Below are 24,016 nucleotides of genomic sequence, written 5' to 3'. Positions count from 1 at the left end.
TGGTGCAGACCTGCACAAGGCTGCATAGCGTCCATGCTTCCCGCAGTTTAAACATCGCCTGCCTCTTGCAGGGCAGTATTTCTTTAAGTGGGCATTGCCGCAGTTCGAGCATGTCATGACGTCGCCACATGCACAGTGCGGGTATCGGCCGCTTCGTTATCCCGTTCACATCGCGCATGCGTTGGGCCCCAGGAAAAGCTCGCGAAATAGCCGCTTTCATCAATGCTGAGGCGCTGCATCCGGGAGATGGCCTGCACACTCTCTGCCTCGTGGGAGGCAAGTTTCTCATTTTCAACTGATTTGTACTGGGCATAGCGATTTTTGGCGTGCTCATGCACTGTGCATGTTTCAATCGCGACTAGCAGGGTCATGTGCTTGATTTTCAGTAGCTACTCTTTCGGAGGATCAGAGTGAACTCCAAAAACGATTTGGTCTGTGATCATGGAGTCAGCAAAATCACCAAAGTTGCAGGACAGCGCTAGCAGGCAGAGGCTAGTTAAGAAGAAGTTGAAGATTCATCTTTACCTTGTAGATGCTGTTTGAATATGTAGCACTCAAAGATTTCATTGGTGTCTACTTCACAGTGACTGTCAAACTTGTCCAGGCTGGTCTGAAACTTTGTCTTGTCCTGGCCTTCGGTGAAGTGAAAAGAGTTGAAGAGTTTGATGGCTTGATCACCCGCTGTTGAGAGGAAAAGCGTGATTTTCCTTGCATCAGACGCACCCACGAGGTCTGAAGCTTCGAAGTACAGCAGAAACCTTTGCTTGAATGTCCGCCAGTTGGCACTGAGATTGCCGGAGGTCCTGAGCTGGTGAGGAGCCTTAATCTTCTCCATGGTGCCGGGGTACATTCGCTGGTCGTCACGGAGGGACTGAGGTAAACTACCTAGATTAAGCAGTCTCCTGGTAGCATGATGTGTTATGTACTCTGGGATAGCACAGGCTGCAACTGGATGCAGCTTTAACCAAAAGATACTCCAGACCTTGAAGTTAGTTCAATCTGATTTATTGAACCAGTAGCACAGTTCTCTATGGGTTCGACTCTGCTAACATAAGTGTGGTTATTCTGTCTGACTGAACCTGACTAGCTCTTAGCCACGTGCTGGAGGTGTGATACTGTACATACACCCAGACTCACTCTGTAGATGTTCATCAGTGGAAAGAGACGGAGTGTGAGTGCCTCGTGCCTTTTATAGTGAGATACCACCCCTGAGTGTCCCGCCTGCTCATTGGTCATGTCCTGTTCTCTGTGTTCATTAGCTGCCTGTCTGTATATCATTATCTGCACGCCTGCATATCATGACATCATCCTCTAGATTGTTATTGGACTCAAAAGGCACTAGATATGGTCTCCTAATAGATACGCCTTGGCTGATACCTAAATGCAGAGACAAATGATATGGGAACTGAGTGTAAATGATTCCAGTCAAAGGAATCGCTGTTGCTGGTCAGGGCAGTTTTGATCTTTAAGGCTCTCAGCTAAAGCAAGAATTTGAGGTCTCACAGGCATGTCATTCTCAGACACTAATGCAGCAATCAGCATTTGAAGGCGAACTGGCCTCATGGAATGTCATTGGCAAACTGCTTTTCACTCGCGCAGAACCAAAACCTGTCAAGTCACTCAGCGCACACCTGGCCCCAAATCTGGAAATTTCCTGATTAGCACGGGTCAGCTCCAAATTCACTGAGCTGCTAGGCGACCCTACGCAGAAGGTTTCTAAAGTAAATTTGAGACGATTATGCTTTTAACCTATTTAAGCTTTGTTTAAATAGAAAGATCCCAAAGATAGCGAAGCATATGGAATGCTGAGCTTGATAATTAGGAGCATTGAGTCCAAAAGCAGGAAGGTTTTGCAGAAACTTTATAAAGCCCAGGTTAGGCCACAACTGAATATTGTTCGGGTCACCGTATTTTAGGAAGGATGTGGAGGTCCTTGAGAGGATGCAGAAGAGAGATTGACCAGAGTGGTTCTAGGGGTGAAGGATTTCGGCTAAAATTTAGATTAGGGAAGCTGAGGTTGTTCTCCTTGGAGCAAAAGGGATTGAGGGAAGTTTTTATCCATGCGTACCAAATTATGATGGGTTCAGGTGAGGTAGACAAGGTAAAGCTACTGAGGCATGGAATGGATGGAAAGAATGGCTTCCCCCTTTGCCGTAAATGACTCTACGACTCTAAGGTAATAAATGTTGATTGTTCTCACCCTCGTACTCGCACTCCCACGTCGTCTTTGGAATAGATTCATTATCCGAGTTGGATGAGGGAGGAGCAGGAAGGTTTGGTGCCACGCTGCACACAACAGTTGACCTGCACTTGCTGTGAACTGGGTTGAACGTGTTGAGGTCTGGATGCCCGAGTGACCCTTGGTATAAATCTCTCTCCAAGTCGTACGCAGAGCCCTTGAGAATGTTGAGTGGGATCAGCGCGGACGAATGTGAAGCACAGTATGTGTTCTTTGTTGTTTCACTCTTTGACAGCTCGTTGCTGCCCAGAATGTGCAGGGAGGTTTGCTTCTTCTTTTTGCTCCTGACCTTACGGAAGACGACAAACAGTGCAACTAAAATGCAGATCGCTAGCACTGCCCCTACTATTTCAATAATTTCATAGTGGCTGATGACGATCGGGGAGCTCTGCAAGTGCCCCTCCGCGAATATCTCGCACAATTTGCCCGTGTATCCAGACACACAGCTGCAGTTAAATAAATGATAGAAATTCTCACAGCTCCCGTTGTTCATGCAAGCCTGCTTTGGGCATTCGTTAACGTCCTCTTTGCACCTGAGAATTCAAAGCATACAGTTGTTAGAAACAGTTAACTTGGTTGGGGGACAGAGGATGGGTGGGGAGAGCCCACCCACTGGTTCAGAGTTAAAATCACTGTCTCTCCGGAGCTTTACACACAACGAATCATCCCTAGTCCACGCTGACCACAGTCAGGATGGAGATAGGGCACCTTTACTGGCATCAGCACCCCGAGGTTAGGCAAGTGGAAATGGGTCAGTCTTTGTGCTACTGATTGTTATGTAGCGACCTCCACTGGGTGGCATGTCATAATAAAATGACCTTGACCATGACAATCTTCACAGTTCGATAGAAATATTAACATTAAAACTGAATGGCCAATGCCACTTCAGAACGGTGCCTTTTGCAAATAGTCCTAAATCATAAAACTCATGTGAGACAGCAAAGGAAATCATTCCACAGTAACAAGGCAACAGCACAAAAAGCTGCAATTGTTTTTCTTGAGTTATAAAGGAACCTGTTAAAGATAGAAACATCAAGTGGCAGTGTCTTCAGGGCATTGTTAGATGTAAAAATATAATGAGAATATACGCATATGATAAGCATTGAAATAAAATGCAATTATTAGTGGAAATTCTTGTCTCTTTGTTTCAGGCTCACTTTTAAAAATTCTTTCATGAGATGTAGGCGTCACTGGTTAAGTCATCATTTATTCTCCATCGCTAATTGCGCTTGAGAAAGTCACCACATTACAATACGGATGTGATTGCACTGAAAAGGACGCAAAGGAAAGTTACCAGGATGCCACCTGAGCTGGAGGGTCTGAGCTATGAGGAAAGATTGGATAGGCTAAGGCTGTTTACCTTGGCGAAGCGCAAGTTGAAAGGGGACCTAATAGAGGTGTGTAAGATTATGAGGGATATAGATAGGGCAGATAGGAAGGCAGTTTTCCATTAGTAGAGGGTTCAGCAACCAGGGAGCATTGATTTAAGGTAAGAGGTGGAAGGCGAAGAGGAGAAAGTTTTTCACTCAGAGGATGAAGGAAGTCTGGAATTCACTGCCTGAAAGGGTGGTTAAGTCAGAAACTCTTATAACATTTAGGAAATGTAGAGATATTTACTTGCGCTGCCATAACCTCCAGGACTTCGGGCCAAGCGCTGGAAAATGGGATTAGTGTAGTCAGTTCTTTGATGACTGGCGTGAACACGATGGGCTGAACGGCCTGCTTCTTTGCTGTAAACATCTATGTAGTGGTGGTGACCCATCTTCTGGAACTGCTGCAGTCCATGAGGTGTAGGTACACTCACAATGCTGTTAGGGAGGGAGTTCAAGATTTTTGACCCAGCGACAGTGGAGGAACATGACACATTTCTAAGTCAGAATGGTGTGTGGCTTGGATGGGAACATAAGGTGGTGGAATTCCCATTATCCTTCTCGGTTGTGGATTTGGAAACATCAATGATAGCAGGTGTCATTGGAGATTTAAGGAGAAGGAGATTAAAAGCAATGGATTTCACTGAGGCCAAATATGTCCACATGTGATTTGTAATCTATACCAAGGGATCTCCATTTATACTGTACAAAGGAAGTCAAGACCAATATACGTCTCAGCAGAAGAAACATTAGAAGGTAGGCGCAACAAACATAATCAAATTTCCATGTTAAATTATTGCTTTCTGCCCTTATTTTGTATAATTGTGATTTATTGTTAAATCGCAAACAGGGCAATTTGGCAAGTGTATTCCACAGGAGAATAGAGGTTTCTCTGAAGTGCAGGTGGGTGAGTAGAGGGAAGGCACTACAGATTGTAATTACAACATTCGGGCAATTTACATTATAAATGCGACTGTAAGAATATAATGTCAAAGGAGATACTGCAGACAGGAATTGTGCGCAGATATTGAATTTATTATAGATGGTTTCATATGGACGAGTTTCAACAGAAGGTACCAAAGCTAATTTTTACTTTCCTTTTAAAATAATCCTCAACTGAGAAAGTATTTCAGCTTTTACCAGAATTGAAAGGATGCAACTATTAAAAAATACCAAAAGGGTTAGAGGGTTGGGTTATCTGGGGTTGGCAAACCTACCCCCTGCACCATCATGTGCCCCCCCCTCCCGCCAATCATTTCCACATTCCAATCCGGTGTCGCGTCTGCATCAATGGTGTGATGCAATTTTCAAGTGGAAAATGTGTAACTGGCCCAGGGCGGGTTTGGCATCCAATTAACTCGGGACGTTTGAAGAGGCAGACAACAGCCCTGAGGAGATGGCACAGTAAGATGCACAGGGCGGCACCAACATTTTCCAATGCCTCCCTAGAGACATTTACCAAGGCAGATCAGGGAGAGGAGTTCCCAATGCATGAGAGAATAAATCTGCCCAGATACATCAATAGAGCCTGGAAGGAAATGGCTACAAATTTCAGAAGTGACCAAAATGACATCGGTACAATGTCGTAAAAGATTAAATGACCTAATAAGGTCTGGAAAGGTGAGTGACAATCAACGGCTGGATGACGGGCCTCTAACTCTGTATAAACCAGTATGCACATGAGCTGTGGTGACTGACTGCCCATGGTTCTCTTCAACATTGTTGGAGAAAGTGGCCTCTTGAATCACTGAGGAGACAGCAGCCCCCATATATGCAGCACAATTGAGTAGGGGGCATCACTGAGGAGCACAACAGCTTATGGAGGAGACAGTGCTGGACTTCGCGAGGATGCCATCACAGCAGGTGGTCAACGGTGGCGAGCCTAAAGGCCGTGAATATTAGGATAATTTGAGAGTTCTATCTTCAGATGAAGGGCATGGTGGTCACTCCTGTCCAACGCACATTGTGGTTGTTAGCACTGTTATTTATTGGGTTGGCTGTACGCCAGTACCCAATCAGCTTTTCTTGAGTTTCCCTCAGGGGGTGGGTAGACTGATCTCCAGAGTCTATTATCATGTGAAACTATACATCTTACCATGGGTGGTGCCATTCTCAAATCCCATATTAACCCTTGCTCTGTTGAACACCTTTACATTACAAGGGCTGCACACACAATATCACAACAGCTCACTTTCTCCTCGAAAGAAAACTTTCCTCCCTTCAAATGGAGTATTACAATATAACCTTTACTTGCTATCCCTTTCCACTAATAACATTCCAAAAATACTAAGTAATCAAGGTATAGATGGGAACGAAATAAAGACAATAACAATCACTATGGAAAAAGTACTAGGGAAACTACTGGGACTAAAGGCCGATTGGTCCCCTGGACCTGATGGGTTGCATCCCAGGATATTAAAGGAAGTAGCCACAGAGATAGTGGATACATTGGTAGAAATCTTCCAAGAGTCCTTAAATTCTAGAAAAGTCCCAGAGGATAGGAAAATTGGCAATGCAACACCTTTATTAAAAGAGGGAGACAAGAAATTTCTGTCATTGGGAAAATGTTAAGAGTCCATGATAAAGGAAATAATTATTTAGAAATAGAATCCAGCAGTGTCGGAATGACTTCAAGAAGGGGCAATCATGCCTGACAAATTTGTTAGATTTATATTTTTATAGGTGAGAAGGCAAGTGATGAGGATGGCACAATGGTGTGATTTAACAGGGGGAGGGGGGGAGGAGGAGAGAGTCCCGTTTTGGGTATCTTTGGCGGGGTGTTTCTCGGTGCCATCAGCACAGAGAATGACCCTGCTATCAAACGGGACTCTGTTTTTCTTTGGTCTCGGTGAGGAACGCCCCTTTCAGCTAGTCAGTAAAGGAAGAGATCTGGGCGCCATTTTTAAATGTCGGCCCGATCTCTGGACCCTCCACCACGGTATCTGGACCCCCCTCCCCCCAACACACCCGTTAGAGGACCTCGGGTACCCCCCTCACAAGGTCAGGGCACACCCAGGCCTGATCACTGGCAGTGCCAACCTGGCACCTTGGCACTGCCTGGGTGCCCAGCTGGCAGGGCCAAGGTTCCCGGATGGCAGTGGGAGTGCCATGTAAGACCGTGTTCAGAGTACGACCATACAGGGGCCTCCAATGACCTGCGTGAACCCCCCCAGGTGCCGCTACGTCTGGTCCACGTTTGTGTGGGCCAGTACTAAACGGCGCCCTGGTGAGGTCTCCCAGACGCGGACGTTTGATCCCGGGCCTTGCAAGGAGCTCCTCCTCACTCTTCTGTCCAATATCAGAGTAGCCTGGCTCCCATCTCAATTCTTTCAGAGTCCCACCAGTCACCAATGACAAATATATGCTACTCAGCACCAGCTATGATACTATTTACACCATTGGATGAAAAGCTGAGCATTTTCCCCCATTTCTTAAAAATGTTGAGCAGTGCATTAGTTACTTTTCATAGCTTCCCACCGTGTTCACAGCAGCTGCATCCTAACATGTGCCAGGCATTGCATGTTTCCAGAAATTGAAACTTTAAACTGCTCCTCTGAGGCCAGTTAATGAACTCATCAATGACATCAACAAACGCTTCACATGCAGCTTCCTGGCTCCGCACCTCTATTTCTATTTGAAAACCTCATGGTGTTCCAGATGGTAAAGTGACTCCCTCCGGGAGCGTGCTTTTCAATGCACTCCTGCACCCGTTCTTGCCTCACTGGCATTTGAAAATCCATTCCAGTTTCTTTTCTCTGGAAAAGTGATGACTAAGTGGAGACCTGATGGAAGTTTTCTTTAAATTATGAAGTGGTTCACGGGGATGAAAGTGGGGGAAACATACCCACTTTTGGATGAATCAGAATTAGGCATAATTAAGTTAAACATTAACAGATCGGATAAAGAATTTAAGATGAATTTCTCTGCACAGAAAGTAGCAAGAATGTAGAACACACTGCTACATTTCATAGATAGAATCCCTATAGTGCAGAAGGAGGCCATTCGGCCCATCGAGTCTGCACCGGCCCTTGGAAGGAGCATCCTCCTCAAGGCCTCACGTCCACCCTATCCCCGCAACCCAGTAACCCCACCTAACCTTTTTGACACTAAGGGGCAATTTAGTATGGCCAATTCGCCTAACCTGCACATCTTTGGACTGTGGGAGGAAACCCACGCAGACACGGGGGAAAGTGCAAACGCCAGTCACACAAAGTCGGAATTGAACCCGGGTCCCTGGAGCTGTGAGGCCGCAGTGCTAACCACTGTGCCGCCGTGCCACCCATCACGTGATGTGAATAAAGTAGATGCATTTAAGTCATAGAAACGGGCCCTTCGATCCACCTGACCATCAAATACAAATCTATACTCATCCCATTTACCAGCATTATTCCATAGCCTTCTATGTCTTGGCGATTTAAGTGCTCATCCGAAATGCTGTGAGAATACTTGCCGCCACCACCCTCTCAGGCAGTGTATTCCATATTTCCACCGCCCCCTGGGTGAAAATATGTTTCCTCGGGTCCCATCTAAACCACTTACTGCTCACCTTAAACCTATGCCCTCTGGATTTAGACACCTCTGCGATGGGGGAAAAATCCTTACGATATACCCTATCTATGCTTCTCATAATTTTGTCAACCTCGATCAGATCCCCCCCATAGCATCCTCTGCTCCAGGGAAAACAAACCCAGCCTAAGGGGAAGATATTTATTTATATGGAGGCGCGGGAAGGGATGGAAAGGATAAGTTGATAGGATGAGATGAAGTAAAGTAGGAGGAGGTTCATGGTATAGGCCTGTAGAGCCAAATTGCTTCTTTTTGCTCCGTGGATTCAATGAAATCCTAGCTGGTTAATCAGATGAAGAGGAATCGATATAGTTTTTGAGGTCAGTGTGAGAAATTGAAAATTAAGTTCAATGTAAAATAGTGCAATGCGATGGGATGACCAAAAGAGAGTAAACATTGAACTATTAACTAAATGATGTTTACCTACAGGATACGGCACATGGATTTTAGGTATGGACAGATCAGATATGACTATTTCACCAGAGAATGGTGAATGATTGGAATGATTGGAGTTGATAGAACTGGTCATTTTAAACAGAAGTTAGATAGGTATTTACTAAGGAGTATACAAGTGTGAACTCTGTATTCTGCAATTCGATGCCATGTTTCAACCAAATAAGGTAACATGTCACCAGATGCATGAAATACCAGGTTGAAGACAGCTACTGTGCAACTTGAACTTTGGTCCACTATTTCTGCTCATTTTCAGTGTTAATAAAGAGATGCAAGAAGCAGATGTAGCGGAGTGTGATCTGGTACTGTGCTTTACCTTGGCATTGAATTTCCCTTTGTGCAGTTGCAGGTGTAGCCATTCTGTTGCGGGATGCAGGTCGCTCCATATAAACAGGGTTGAGACAGGCAGGGGTGGTCCAACAGTTCACAATGGATGCCAAGAATATTCTTCCGACATTTGCAAACATAGCCTGATTTTAAGAAATAAAATTATATGTACAGATTCTGTTCGAGCCATATAATAACCTGTGCCATAGCAGTTTTCTGACAATTTTATCCCATCCTTCCCCTCGATAGTTTTAACATTTTCTAGGCTATGGATCTCTAAGCTTCACCCAAGCAACCAACCTTCATGAATGAGCCCAGACAATGAATGTCAACAGCTGATTCAACTGGGGCAAACTTCATAAATTAGCTGAACTATCGGGTGAGCTTAAGAGTTCTGTACTATAGCCAGACCGATCCAAACGTTTTACTTGTATTTTTTCCCGATGAGTTCTTTACTCACCTCCAGACAGAGTTTCAGTGCATGTTCTCCGATTTTGACATGGCGTTTTTGAACATATTTCAACGGGGGGACAACAGGCTTCAATTCCCACAGATCTTTCAACCGCCACAAATGGTTTGTTTGTTTCTTCATCTGTTAAGATCTCATCCCTCTGGAATCTAAGGGAGCCAAGGCAGCCTTTAAACTCCTTGTTGATTTGTTCTTGATTATTGGGCCCCAAGTTATGCTCTTGAACTTGGCCACCGAAAAACACATCATCACTTCTCCGACATGTTTCTGAAAGTGCAGTAGAGTCTGTGTGTATTGAGTCCAACACCAGCTTCACAGACAGCTCAGTTACCTCAACTTGAACTGAATGCCACAGCCCATTGTTGACTGGTGTGCCGTTAACTGACAAAACCCTACTCTTTCCATCACAGATATAAGTGAACCTCAGATTCCCGTTAGTGATCTGTAAAACAAGGGAGATTTTTAAAAATGTGTTTCTGCCACAGTGTAATCTGCTGTGTTTCTGGAAAGAATGAACCCACCCATCTTTGTTATTGTAATCCCTTCCATGCAGTCCCATCAGCCCAGTCCCATTCTATCACCTAATACAAAACCTCATCGGTTTCTCTAATTCTCCACTACCTTCATTTCCTTTCTCATCGTTTTTAGCCTGCCTTCTATCATTATTCATTTGCTTCGGTATATTGGTGCCTTTAAAAACATATATTCCAATGCTCTCCTGGTTAGCTGCCCCATCTTCTGCCTCCCATAAAGCAGAACCCATCCCAAATAAATTTCTGAATGTATCCTCCCCGCCTCTCTACCTACGTTCCCTGCTTTAAGACGCTGCTTTAAATTCAGCTCTTTGAACAAGGTTTTGCTCATCTGCCCTTGTATCTTTTGGCTGTGACTCAGTATCAAAGTTCATATGATAACATTCCTCTGACGGTACCGGACTACATTAACGGCACGAGTGGAGAATCAGGTCATTCCACAGTGGCTTCCATTGTCCTTCACGATGTAGGAAACGTAGACAATGGCTCAGAATAAGGGGCAGGCCATTTGGAACTGAGATGAGGAGGAATTTCTTCACTCAGAGGGTGGTGTGGCAAATCTTTGGAATTCTCTGCCCGAGAGGGCTGTGGAGCCTCAGTCATTGAGTATGTTCAAGACTGAGATTGATGGATTTATACATATTAAAAACATCAAGGGATAAGAGGATAGTGCAGGATAATGGTGTTGAAGTAGAACAGTCATGATTTCATTAAATGGTGTAGTGGGCTCGAAGGGCTGAATGTCCTACTCCTAGCTCTTATGTTCTGATATTCTTTCTGTCTACTGTGTCTATGAAGTACAAGCTATCACGGTCTTGTCAGCAAGTTGCTGTTGTCGTATTTTACATCAGGCCATCCTTCAGGTATTGTTAACAGTCCTCCTCCCTTTGGTCCTGTTCTGCATGGTAGCACAGTGATTATTCCTGTTGCTTCACAGCTCCAGGGTCCCAGGTTCGATTCCCAGCTTGGGTCACTGTCTGTGTGGAGTCTGCACATTCTCCCCGTGTCTGCATGTGTTTCCTCCGGGTGCTCCGGTTTCCTCCCACAAGACCTGAAAGACGTGCTGATAGGTGAACTGGATATTCTAAATTCTCCTCGGTGTACCCGAACAGGTGCCGGAATGTGGCGACTATGGACTTTTCACAGTAACTTCATTCAGTGTTAATGTAAGCCTACTTGTGACAATAAAGATTCTTATTATATTACCAGCCTGAACTTTGGTCTCACTGTTTTCCCTGATTTCAGTGACCTTTCTTGCTCAGCCTCTTCTGTTTCTATCCAATCGTGTTAATTTACTCCTTCCCCATCGTACACCAAAGCTTCTTGACAGTATTCATTTTACTAACAATAATTACACTAGCATTCTCAGGTACTCAACAATATAATTATTATGTTAATTTATCTGGAAAATGTATCAAACCCTAATAACCTCACTTTCAAAATAGCACTCGAATTGTTGGAATGAGGTGAGTTGACCCATTTCTTGGGACTCTGCATGTATCAAACACTCAACTAACCAAATCTCTGTTTTGTCACCCAAAGAAAAAAAATGTTTTAATTCATCTTTGCTGTTTGTCTGGCCCAATGTTTAAATGACTATCGAATCTAAAGGATATTGAAAAGGTTGCGCGTTTACCTCAAGAAGACTGGAATCAGTCCCATTGGTGTACATCACCACTGCCTCTGACTGGAGGGTCTGCATTCGGAATGTGATGACTGTGTTCAGCGGAGCTTCTTCATCCAGATAACGATACTTCAAGTAGCTTTCACCAGTGAATCTCAGAGAAGAATCTGAAATATCAATTGATCATTCAACTTTTTTAAAGAAGGTAAAATAACGTCATAATCCAATGGCTATAATTATAGACAATCACTAATTTAATATTTGCTCCAATAAATGCCCAGTGCTGTTTAATTTGGGAAAAGTGTTGTGATGTCCATATGGGGATGGCAACTGCTCAACATACATAGACCCTTCGAGGTGAAGTATTAAAGATGGTGGAGGAAGAAAGAGATCTTGGCATTCGAACAAGAGTTAAGTGCTGTTAGGAAGTCAGGGCCACAGTGATCTTCTGGACTAGTTTTGATCACCTGTGGAGATTTCAGCAATAGGAAGGAGCATGGCCCTGGAAATATTTGAAAACAAAGAGGAAAGTTATAAAATCAAGGTGCTGCTTAACCAGAATCCAATTTAGGTCAGTGAGAACAGGGGTAATAGGTAAGCTGTAGTAATAAAAGGTGAGGAAGCGGGTTGGTGCAGACAAAACCACAGTTGAAAAGGGGGGTAATAAGGGGGTATTTGAAGTCAGGAAAGGAGATGTCAAGATGGACACAAGAGTTTCCAGTTGACAGGGATAATGAGGCTGAAGAAGTGAAAACTGATGGTGGAATGGGGGAAATAAGCGAATATTGAAGGACTGGAGGATGCTTTCAGCCTGGAGGATGTTTTCAGCAACATAGACCTGGAAAAGATCAAGGTGGTTGGGAGGAACAAGGCCCTGGAAGGAACTAAAGCTGAAGATAAGAATCTTTGTTGATTCTGAGTGGAGGGAAATAGGTGGGATGCAGCTGTTGGTTTTGGAGATGAGTACATCACTTGTTTAGTTATGCTAGATAACACAGATGGTAATAGATTGAATTGCACAGCACAGCATGTAAAAACAGGACGTCTTCAGTACATCAAGGCTGGTGAGATTAAGCATTCGTCGCTGAGCAAAACTATTTTCAAAGAACAATTATCTGTTCACCTCAACACGTTGAGTGATATAAAATTCATTTCAATATCTGCAACAATCATATTTTAAGATGCTTATTTTTGTTTACTTTTGGGTCTCTCAAAATACTCAGTAGATAAACCCACTTCTTCATTTTGAACAATGTGATACAGGAGTCACAGGTTCAGCTTCAGGGGGAGGCCGAGTTCACTGAGCGAAGGTTCTATAGATGACCTGGAAATGTTTGGAATATCGAAGGGAAAAAAAACCAATTGGGTTTCCTACTCCTAATCACCATAAAGAGACCCACTAGCTACTAGGTACATGTATATATATATATATATATATGTGTGTGTGGGTATCAGTACTGGATTAGGCTCAACCACGATGCCTCCCATGGGGAATATCCTCCTGTTTTTCACTATCTGGGCTCATGTATGAAGAATTACATTTGAGCGGAGTATTGGAGGGCGAACATTACGTCAGCAAAAGTCACCACCTAAAGGTCATGCATTTAGGAATGATTTTCTTGCCACAGCTATAAAATCCCCCACAGGAGGTTAATTAGCAAAATTAAAGTACATGAGCTAGGAGGCAACATACTGGCTGGACTTCTCCGACCATTGGGATTATCTTTTCGCACTGGCAGTGCATCCCCGCCTGCGGGTTTCCTGACCATGTGGGCTGACTTCAAGAGGAAATCCCATTGACAAGCGGCGAGTAGAGAGAATCCCGCTGCCAGTGAACGGCGCGGCGCTGGGAAACACGTGGCTTGGGGACCGGAGATGACACAGCGGTTAACACTGCTGCCTCACGGCGCTGAGGACTCGGGTTCGATCCCTGCCCCGGGTCACTGTCCATGTGGAATTTGCATATTCTCCCCGTGTTTGTGTGGGTCTCACCCCCACAACTCAAAGATGTGCAGGGTGGGTCAATTGGCCACGCTAAATGGCCCCTTAATTGGAAAAAAACAGAATTGGGTACTCGAAATTTATTTTTTTAAAAGGAATGAGGATTGGCTAAAAGGCAGAAAATAAAGAGGAGGAATAAAAGGGACATTCTCATGTTGGCAGACTATGGATAGTGTGGAACCGCAAGGATCATTTCTTGGGCCCGAATATTCACAATACAAAGCTAGGCAAGAATGCGTGTTGTGAAAAAGATGTGAAGTGGCTACAGGAGGATTTGGATAGACTTAGTGAATGGACAGGAACATGGCTGATGGAATATAATGTGGAAAAATGTGAGGTAATCCATTTTTGTAGAAGGATCAGGTAAGCAGAGTAATTCCTAAATGGTAAGAAATTAGCAAGTGTAGATGTACACAGGAGCTTGGCTGTCCGTAGAATCCCTACAGTGCAGAAGGAGGCTGTTCGGTCCATCACGTCTGCACTGACCCTCTGAAAGAGCACCCTACCTAGGCCAACGACCCCACCCTATCCCCATAACTTTGTGCATTGATCATGACTAATCCACCTAATCTGCACATCTTTGGGCACTAAGGGACAACATGGAATGGCCAATCCACTGAATTTGCATATCTTTGGACCTTGTCCAAGGACTGTGTGCTTGTCCATAAGTTACTGAAGGCGGGCATGCAGGTGCATCAAACTATCAGGAAGGTTAATGGAATTTCAGCCTTTATCGTAAGAGGTTTTGAGTACAGTAGTGAGGCCTGGCTTCAATTTTGTAGGAACTTGGTTAGACTGCATCTGGAGTACTGGGTGCAGCTTTGGTCCTCGTACCTCTGAAAGGCTATTATTGCCATAGAGCGAGTGCAACAAAAGTTCACCAGACTTGTTCCGGGGAAGATGGGATGAAAAGAGATTGGGCAAACTAGACCTGTATTCGCTAGAGTTTCTGAGAATAAGAGGTGATCTCATTGAAACCTACAAAACACTTAAAGGAATGGACAGGGGTAGATGCAGGTAAGATGTTTCCGTTGGTTGGGGAGTCTAGAACCAGGGGACACAATTTCAAAATAAGGGAGATGCCACCTAGGACAGAGATGAGGAGAAATCTCTGTTCACAGAGCATTGTGAACCTTTGGCAATCTCTGCCCCACAATAAGGTATGGGATTATAGGGATAATGTGGATAAAAGGCATTGAAGTGTTCGATCAGCCATGATCGTATTGAATGGCGGAGCAGGCTCAATGGGCTGAACGGACTACTCCTGTTCCCATGTTCCTAAGTGCTGTGTAAATTTATATCCCATGGTGCTTAACAATCAATTGAGTACTTATTAGATTATAGCCACTGTATCACAGGCCGCAAATTTGTTCAAGTGATAAATGACCAGGTAATTTATTTTGGTGGTGTTGATTGAGGAATAAATGTTCACCAGGACACCGGGAGAACTCGTCCTATATGGCACTGAAATGCAAGCTAAGATTGTGTGCTCAAGCGTATTGAAATGGCAGAAACCCAGAACCCCTTGACTCAGAGACAAGAATGCTATCCCTGAGCCAAGGTGGCCACCTCCAGAAGTGGATTGAGAAAGAGTTGGATCAACACTTTGATTTAATGATCAGAGAATTAAATCTTACCATTACATGAGCAGGCTTGATAATGAAGGTATTGAGGGATAATGAAGCTAAGAACAGCAGTAGTGTATGTTGATACATTTCCCATGTTCAGTTGAAATTTCCCCTCGCAGTGTTGTTGGTGACAATTGTGATTGGAACACCGGTGAATGACCCTCTCTATCTGAATTCCATCCAACCTTTCCAAGTCCACAGCAAATGAGGTGAGCTTCTGCTGCAGGACATCAGGTTTATAAAAGGAGTCTTCCGATTCCCTTACGACCAGAAGGATGTCTAAGTTTGGAGAACTCTGTGCCGGCTGCATGCTGATGAGCTCAATGTTCTTCTTGTTAACCTGCAGGAGGTTTGCCAAGGATCTCTGAAAGTTACGCCAGTGGTCGCTGATGAACCTCTCCGGTGTGACCTGCAGCAGTTCCACCAGAACGCTGTGGTCGAGTACGTCCGGGGTCACACGTGTGACGTGGACTTGCACACCCTCCGTTGTGATGAATTTTCGGTCAGTGACGCTGACATTGAAGGAGTAGTGCCCTGCCTCTAAGGCATGCTGTGCCAACACTTTGCCATCTTCACTTCCAATGGAAAACATGTCGTCTGCCATTAACCCCGGAACCATGCTGTACGTGAGAGTATCGTGAACGTCAAGGTCTACCGCGTGAATCTTTCCAACGAATCGTCCAGGAAACTTGCTGTTGGAAGTAACAATGAAGACTTGCAGAGGAAGCACAGATGGCGGGTACTGACTTTCCTTAATCACTCGAATGTTTATAAAAGATGAAGATGACAAAGATGGCTGACCGCTGTCTGTGACCTGAAGAAAACAAATGTTTAAAAATGAATAACATTATGTCACTTCTTGCTCTCTAGTCTTTGCTGTAGTCATTTTAGACAGGGTTTAGTGAGAAAGCACATTGGATTAACAGTTCTGGATGTGTGCCAATATGGGACAGTGCCTGAGTCTTTTGAGGCTTTCATTCGCTAAGCCAACAGACATATCCACTATCATTTTCCAGTCTTTAATCCTCTCCCATTCACAGTGCCTGAGCCTGCAAAAGTGTACCTGTAGCTAAATGGATTATTAGAAGTATCGACCAAAATCTTATTATGCTTGTTATTGAAGCAAAATGTTTGGAGAATTTATTTTCTGTGGTGAATGGAATAATGGGTGCTCTAATGAGTTCATTCTAGAAACAAAGAAGGGCAGCTATTCAGCAAGAAGGTACATCAATGGTGCCATTGTTTGGAAGGTTGTAACAGTGCCAGTTTAGGATTTGCCTGAGCAGGTCAGAGTTATGCTGTTTAATGCAGCAGAGATAATATTCAATTGTATCTTGGAGAATCTGATTGCACAAGTTAAGTAATACAGGCAAAACTGGAGATGTATTGATGTTGACCTATGTTTATGCAATGCCAGCAGCCTCAGGCGATGAGGGTAACACATTCATGTCCACCATTCTTAATGCAGATAAGGCTAATTGGCACTCAACCTCATGTGCCAAAGTTCTTTTTTTAACCTGACAGTCGGTGTCTTTGGACAGTATTAAGAAAAGTGTGAAGGCATTTTAGAACATTTACCTGAACCTGCAGAATGTATTGATCCCTCACTTTCTGGTGGAGGCGAGCTTGCGTTTTCAGCAGTCCCAGGTGGTCAATGTGAAAGTTGCTCCCCTCGTTTCCGGCTGCAATGGAGAACAGGAATGGTGGGCCATTGGAGCCGGAGTCCCGGTCTATTACCAACAATTGCAAGACGCTCGAGCCAATTGGCTCATTCTCCTGAGAAGGGAAAAACAGCTTTCAGTCTCTAAAGATTTGCATAGCTAGTTAATGACCACACAAGATTATTAGTCACCACTGATCAGCTTGTCCCTCATTTAAAAGGTAACAAATGTTGCCCACATTGGATCTGTCTCAATCCATCAGATATTTGGGAACATAATTAATCAGATGGGTGCTGGCTATGCACGTGATACTGACATGGGCTGTCAATGAGCAGGCCTGATTGCTGAGCTCAGTATAATTTCATTTCTCCACATCCATTTCCCTTTTGATCTTGTCTCAACATTCAATCTTATAACAAGAGTAATACATACATTCTATTTTCTTTCCTCTCCATAAACCCTGCCTCAGCTGCATTTAAAGCCCAGCCAGCAACTATATAGTTACAATTGGGGCTTCCCTCCCTTTAAAAGGCATCACCTCTCAGCTTACTGGCTAAGATCAAGCATCAAATCAAGCCCAAGATGAGGTGCAATGCCTTTTCTTATCAGCTTGGATCTTGTATGTCTCTCTTGTGGAGACCATCAATTGGCTTCAATTCAAATTGGTTTTCATGTGATGAGATGGATTAAGTGTTTGTCCTGTCAACTCTGTGCATTGGCTTTGAAACTTTAAGGATGGGATAAAAATTAAAAGGCGGGGAGCCCGCCACCAAGTGCTGTCAGTTATTGACGGACTAGAAGTGTGGTCACTACTGGTAATGCACCCTTCTGAAAGGACACAGTGATAGATGACACCCACACTACAAAGTAAGTGGGTTTGAGGAGTGGGGTGGGCTTTGTCACTAGGGGGCCACAGAGAGTGTGTCCCCCCCCCATCCCCCCACCCCCCCCCATCCCCACCACCACCACAGGGCCATGGGGTTCACCTGGCAATCTCTCCACATGGCGGAAGGCGCAAACATTGTTGGTAAAATGCCAGAGGCAGTGGAAAGATACCCTTAACTGGCACAATTTGCCTTCGAACAGGAGTGCCATCTTTCCCCTGCCCCACCGTTGGCAGAATACCAAATTAGTGGGAAGACAATGGGCACTCCAACACCCAACCCCACCACTTTCTTATGGTGTCATTTTAAAGGGCTCTGCCTCCCAGCCTACCCCTTAAGGTAAAATCCATCAAGAAGTTTAAGTTGATGATCAACATTGAAACAAAATTAAATCAAAATGTCTATGACAGCGTTGGAAAATAAAAATCACATCACATCAGGAAAGATATACTGGCACTGGAGGCAGTCCCAAGAAGGTTTGCTAGGTTGATCCCGGCTATGGAGGGATTTTCTTATGAGAGGTTGAGTAGTTGGACCTTAGAGTCTTAGATGCTTACAGCTGGCCCAACTTGTCCATGCCGCCCAGTTTCTATCACTAAGCTAGTCCCACTTGCCCGCATTTGACACATTTCCCTCAATACCCACCCTGTCCATGGAACTCTCTGTTTTTTAAAGGACAAAATTGTACCCGCCTCTACCACTGCCTCTGGCAGCCCGTTCCGGATGCTCACCACCCTCTCTGTGAAGAAATTTCCCCTCTGGCCTCTTTTCTATCTCTCCCCTCTCTTCTTAAACCTGTGCCCTCTAGTTCTAAACTCCTCGACCTTTGGGAAAAGATGTTGACTATCTACCTTATCTATGCCCCTCAATATTTTGTAAACCTCTATAAGGTCACCGCTAAGCCTCGTATGCTCCAGGGAAAAAAAGTCCCAGCATATTCAACCTCTCCTTATAACTCAGGCCATCAAGTCCTGGTAGCATCTTGATCCCCATCATCTCGTTCTTATTTGTTCCCCAATTTCCTTTCCCCTCCACCACTTCACTTGTCTTGTGCCACTCCATCCAGGTGTGTGCTAGTTGGAGTTTAAAAGAATGAGAGGTGACCTTATTGAGACTTGTAGGAACCTCAGGGGGCTTGACAATGTCGATGCTGAGATGCTGTTTCCCCTTGTGGGAGAGTCTAAGACCAGAGTGCCTAATCTCAGAGTAAAGGGTTGTCCATTTATTCGCTCAGAGGGTGGTGAATCTGTGGAATTCTTTACCGCGGAGAGATGGGTCGTTAAATATGTTCACGGCTGAGAGAGACAGATTTTTAATCAGCAAGGGAACCAAGGGTTATGGGGATAAGGTGGGAAAGTGGAGTTGAAGATTATCATGTCAGATCAGTCATGAACTCACTGTATGGCGGAGCAGACTCAGCAGGCTAAATGGCCAACTTCAGCTCTAACATCCTATTGTCTTATGCAGCTATTTGTTGGAAGAAATGTAAGACTCTGTCCAAGAGGACTTGAGTCGAACAGAGGTGACATCCTATAAGTGGTGATAAAGGATATAATTCTCTTGAACTAAACTCATGACAATCTGCAGCTTTGTACTCTAATCTACCTTTAAAATGTCTGTCGAAGGGCGGCACGTAGCACAGTGGTTAGCATTGCTGCCTGTGGTGCTGAGGACCCGGGTTCGATACCCGGCCCCGGGTCACTGTCCGTGTGGAGTTTGCACATTCTCCCCCTGTCTGCAAGGCTTTCACCCCCGCAACCCAAAGATGTGCAGGTTAAGTGGATTGGCCACGCTAAATTGCCCCTTAATTGGAAAAAGAATTACTTGGCTACTCTAAATTTAAAATAAAGAAATAAAATGTCTGTGGAAAGCTATATCATACCCAACAACAGCTGGGTTGAATAAATCAATGTGATGACCTTCATGGACTCAGTTCAGGAATATGTCATCTTTTAAATTCTCATCCGTGTTTTCAAATTCTGCAATGGCATGGCTGCCCAGCCCCACTCTTGGAAGCTTGCACAGCTCTACATAGCCCTGAGAGCTCTATGTTCGTCCAATTCTGTCCTCTTGTGCAGACCTGGGCCGGGATTCTCCCCTAACCGGCGGGGCGGGGGGTCCCGGCGGGATGGAGTGGCGGGAACCACTCCGGCGTTGGGCCACCCCAAAGGTGTGGACTTCTCCGCACCTTTAGGGACCAAGCCCTCACCTTGTGGGGCTACGCCCCGCCGGAGTGGTTGGCGCGCGGCCAGCCGGCGGGAAAGGCCTTTGGCGCCACGTCAGCCGGGGCCGAAGGGTCTCCGCTGGGCGGCGGAAGTCCGCGCATACGCGGGAGCGTCAGCGGCTGCTAACGTCATCCCTGCGCAGGGGGAGGTCACTTCCGTGTCGGCCTTGGCGGAGGCTATGGCCGAGGCGGAGGGAAAAGAGTGCCCCCATGGCACAGGCCTGCCAGTGGATCGGTGGGCCCCGACCACGGGCCAGGCCACCGTGGGGGCACCCCGCGGGGCCAGATCGCCTCGCGCCCCCCCCAGGACCCCGAGCCTGCCCGCTCTGCCAGTCCCGCCGGTAACAGAGGTGGTTTAATTCCCACCGGCGGGACTGCCATGACAGCAGTGGGACTTCGGCTGGAGAATCGCCTGGGGGGGCCCGCCGAATGGCGCGATTCCCGCCCCCGCGGAATCACTGGCGCCGGAGAATTCGGCGGCCGGCGGGGCGGAATTCACGCTGCCCCCCGGCGATTCTCCGACCCGGCGGGGGATCGGAGAATCCTGCCCCTGATTTCAATCATGGGAGCATTGGCAACTGTGCCTTCAACTATCTAGAGCTAAAACTCTGGCATTGCTTCCCTAAACTGCTCAGCCATTCCAGCTCTTCCTTCTCCTTTAAGATGCTGCTTAAACTCTATCTCTTGTTCAAGATTTTAGTCACTTTTATAAGGTCATGAACGAGTCCTCACCGAGCAGTTGAAAGAAACTTTGTTTATTTATAATAACTATTATAGACATTACGTGGTAGATCCCAAATGGGTCTGCCATGCCTGTGCCTACCTGGCCGGCTTTATAGACCATAAATCATACATTGTTTTGAGGTAATCCATCCTCTTAATTGGGGAGTTCACATTCTGCAAGGCTCCCGGTGAAGTTAATTGTTGCCACTCTGTAGGTATGTGCGGGTTATAACAGTCATCTATCCTAATATCTCTTTATGTGACTCGCTGTCAAAGTTTTGTTTGATAATACTTCTGTGAAGTTCTCTGGAACACTTTGCTATGTAAAATATATAATCGAATGCAAGTCGTTGTGTTGTTATTAGTATTGTGTTTGCAATAAACCACCTGTGTACACCCTTCTGTAAGGTGATGGCTGTGATCTCCTCGTACCTACCTGAATAACCACACTGTAGTTGAATTGAAAGAACGTGGGAGGATTGTCATTCACATCTAACACCTGGATGTTTAGAGCAGTGTGACTGAAAAGGGGAGGTTTTCCATTGTCTGTTGCCTGGATCATCAAGGAATAACTGGACATCTAGAGAAGAGAGACAGCATCGGTCATGGGTTCTGTTATAATGATAAAAATATAAACTTCTATTGCATTACTGCCGTTCTGCACATGTTACAGCAGATTTTGAAAAACTATTATTTGCGTTTCACTAGGCGAATGCATCCTGTGGTGTGATAATGTATCATAGAAACATAGGAAGGCCCCATGCTTTTCTTAGTCTACCTTGTGTTAGCTGATAAAACAGTGTGGGTGTAACTATTGATAGAATTGGCCTCAGCAACTCTGGGTTGGGGAGGGAAAATAAAATAATTTAGCAGTTCCAGTCCCGATCACTTTCTGCTGACTACAATTGGCAAGTGGTCAGAAGCACAGAAGGTTAGTCTTCCCGGATTGAAATAACCTGTCAGCACTCACCTCCTGGGTGGTGAAGTAGGTGACGGAGCTTTGGAGCCCTGCCAGAAACAAAATTTCACCTTAAGGATCCTTTTGAACTAAATAACAGAAAGCTTGCCTGATAAATAATAATAATAATCGTTATTGTCACAAGTCGGCTTACATTAACACTGCAATGAAGTTACCATGAAAAACTCCTAGTCGCCACATTGCGGTGCCTGTTCGGGTACACGGAGGGAGAATTCAGAATATCCAATTCACCTAACAACTTATATATATTTCTTCTGAAAGAAGGTAAAAAACGATCGTCTTGTGAAGCCCCAACCTTGAGGCCACATCCACTGCCCATGACAGTAACAAACCACAAATGCCTTCACAACCCACCCTTGTGAGGTTTAAACAAAATGCCTCGGTGTCTGGGGCCTGTTCTGTAGCCAATGTTGGACAGTTAACCCCCATATTCTCAGGCAGCTTAAACAGATCCTGATTTTAATATTTTGCGGCAGTTTTCGGGATGAAATGTATTTAAAACTGGTGGAATTCTGGAAATGATGCTCTGGTGCGGTTTTGCTGATGTATTGAATCTTTAAAGTAAAGACATAATACTCCATAAATACTGTTCAGGAAATACGATTTCTGAGATCAGAAATCCAGAAACCTCCTATCACTGTTACTGGCCCAGATTGCCAAAAAAGGGAACATTTATCTATCATTTATTTCTGGTTGAAATGTAAAGCCAGGTGGAAGAAATTTTCTCAAGCATTGTATTAACAAGCTCATTAGGAATGGAAATAAACTACCTTGCCACCCAGTGCCCCACCAGGACAATATTCTTATTCCTAATGCCACTCAATCACTCCTACCATGATGTGGAGATGATGTCGTTGGACTGGGGTGAGCACAGTAAGAAGTCTTACAAAACCAGGTTAAAGTCCAGCAGGGTTTGTTTCAAATCACTAGCTTTCGGAGCACTGCTCCTTCCTCAGGACATAAGAACTAGGAGCAGGAGTAGGCCATCTGGCCCCTCGAGCCTGCTCCACCATTCAATGAGATCATGGCTGATCTTTTGTGGACTCAGCTCCACTTTCCGGCCCAAACACCATAACCCTTAATCCCTTTATTCTTCAAAAAACTATCTATCTTTATCTTAAAAACATTTAATGAAGGAGCCTCTACTGCTTCACTGGGTAAGGAATTCCATAGATTCACAACCCTTTGGGTGAAGAAGTTCCTCCTAAACTCAGTCCTAAATCTACTTCCCCTTATTTTGAGGCTATGCCCCCTAGTTCTGCTTTCACCCGCCAGTGGAAACAACCTGCCCACACCTATCCTATCTATTCCCTTCATAATTTTATATGTTTCTTTAAGATCCCCCCTTCATCCTTCTAAATTCCAACGAGTACAGTCCCAGTCTACTCAACCTCTCCTCGTAATCCAACCCCTTCAGCTCTGGGATTAACCTAGTGAATCTCCTCTGCACACCCTCCAGTGCCAGTACGTCCTTTCTCAAGTAAGGAGACCAAAACTGAACACAATACTCCAGGTGTGGCCTCACTAACACCTTATACAATTGCAGCATAAACTCCCTAGTCTTAAACTCCATCCCTGTAGCAATGAAGGACAAAATTCCATTTGCATTCTTAATCACCTGTTGCACCAGTAAACCAACTTTTTGCGACTCATGCACCGGCACACCCAGGTCTCTCTGCACAGCAGCATGTCTTAATATTTTACATTTAAATAATAATCCCTTTTGCTGTTATTCCTACCAAAATGGATAACCTCACATTTGTCAACATTGTATTCCATCTGCCAGACCCTAGCCCATTCACTTAGCCTATCCCAATCCCTCTGCAGACTTCCAGTATCCTCTGCACTTTTTGCTTTACCACTTATCTTAGTGTCGTCTGCAAACTTGGACACATTGCCCTTGGTCCCCAACTCCAAATCATCTATGTAAATTGTGAACAGTTGTGGGCCCAACACTGATCCCTGAGGGACACCACTAGCTACTGATTGCCAACCAGAGAAACACCCATTAATCCCCACTCTTTGCTTTCTATTAATTAACCAATCCTCTATCCATGCTACTACTTTCCCCTTAATGCCATGCATCTTTATCTTATGCAACAACCTTTTGTGTGGCACCTTGTCAAAGGCTTTCTGGAAATCCAGATATACATCATCCATTGGCTCCCCGTTATCTACCGCACTGGTAATGTCCTCAAAACATTCCACTAAATTAGTTCGGCACGACCTGCCCTTTATGAACCCATACTGCGTCTGCCCAATGGGACAATTTCCATCCAGATGCCTCGCTATTTCTTCCTTGATGATAGATTCCAGCATCTTCCCTACTACCGAA

General features: G+C 45.0%; 1 protein-coding gene across 1 annotated transcript in view; it reads right to left on the bottom strand.

Moving 5' to 3' along the window:
- LOC140427095 (protocadherin Fat 1-like) overlaps window positions 1-24,016 on the bottom strand; it is a 212,507-nt gene that overhangs the window by 8,337 nt on the left and 180,154 nt on the right. Inside the window, exons 17-23 of the mRNA XM_072512608.1 lie at window positions 21,139-21,282; window positions 16,789-16,986; window positions 15,220-16,024; window positions 11,594-11,748; window positions 9,416-9,866; window positions 8,945-9,098; window positions 2,201-2,772 (exon numbers count right to left, since the gene is read on the bottom strand). Coding sequence (XP_072368709.1) covers window positions 2,201-2,772; window positions 8,945-9,098; window positions 9,416-9,866; window positions 11,594-11,748; window positions 15,220-16,024; window positions 16,789-16,986; window positions 21,139-21,282 — 2,479 coding nt within the window. The remainder of the gene's footprint in view (window positions 1-2,200; window positions 2,773-8,944; window positions 9,099-9,415; window positions 9,867-11,593; window positions 11,749-15,219; window positions 16,025-16,788; window positions 16,987-21,138; window positions 21,283-24,016) is intronic.

This window comes from Scyliorhinus torazame, chromosome 7 (assembly GCF_047496885.1).
Source record: "Scyliorhinus torazame isolate Kashiwa2021f chromosome 7, sScyTor2.1, whole genome shotgun sequence".
In the NCBI taxonomy this organism is placed as follows: domain Eukaryota; kingdom Metazoa; phylum Chordata; class Chondrichthyes; order Carcharhiniformes; family Scyliorhinidae; genus Scyliorhinus; species Scyliorhinus torazame.
Note: the sequence above shows the minus strand (reverse complement) of the source record. Positions and strands in the feature narration are given on the sequence as shown.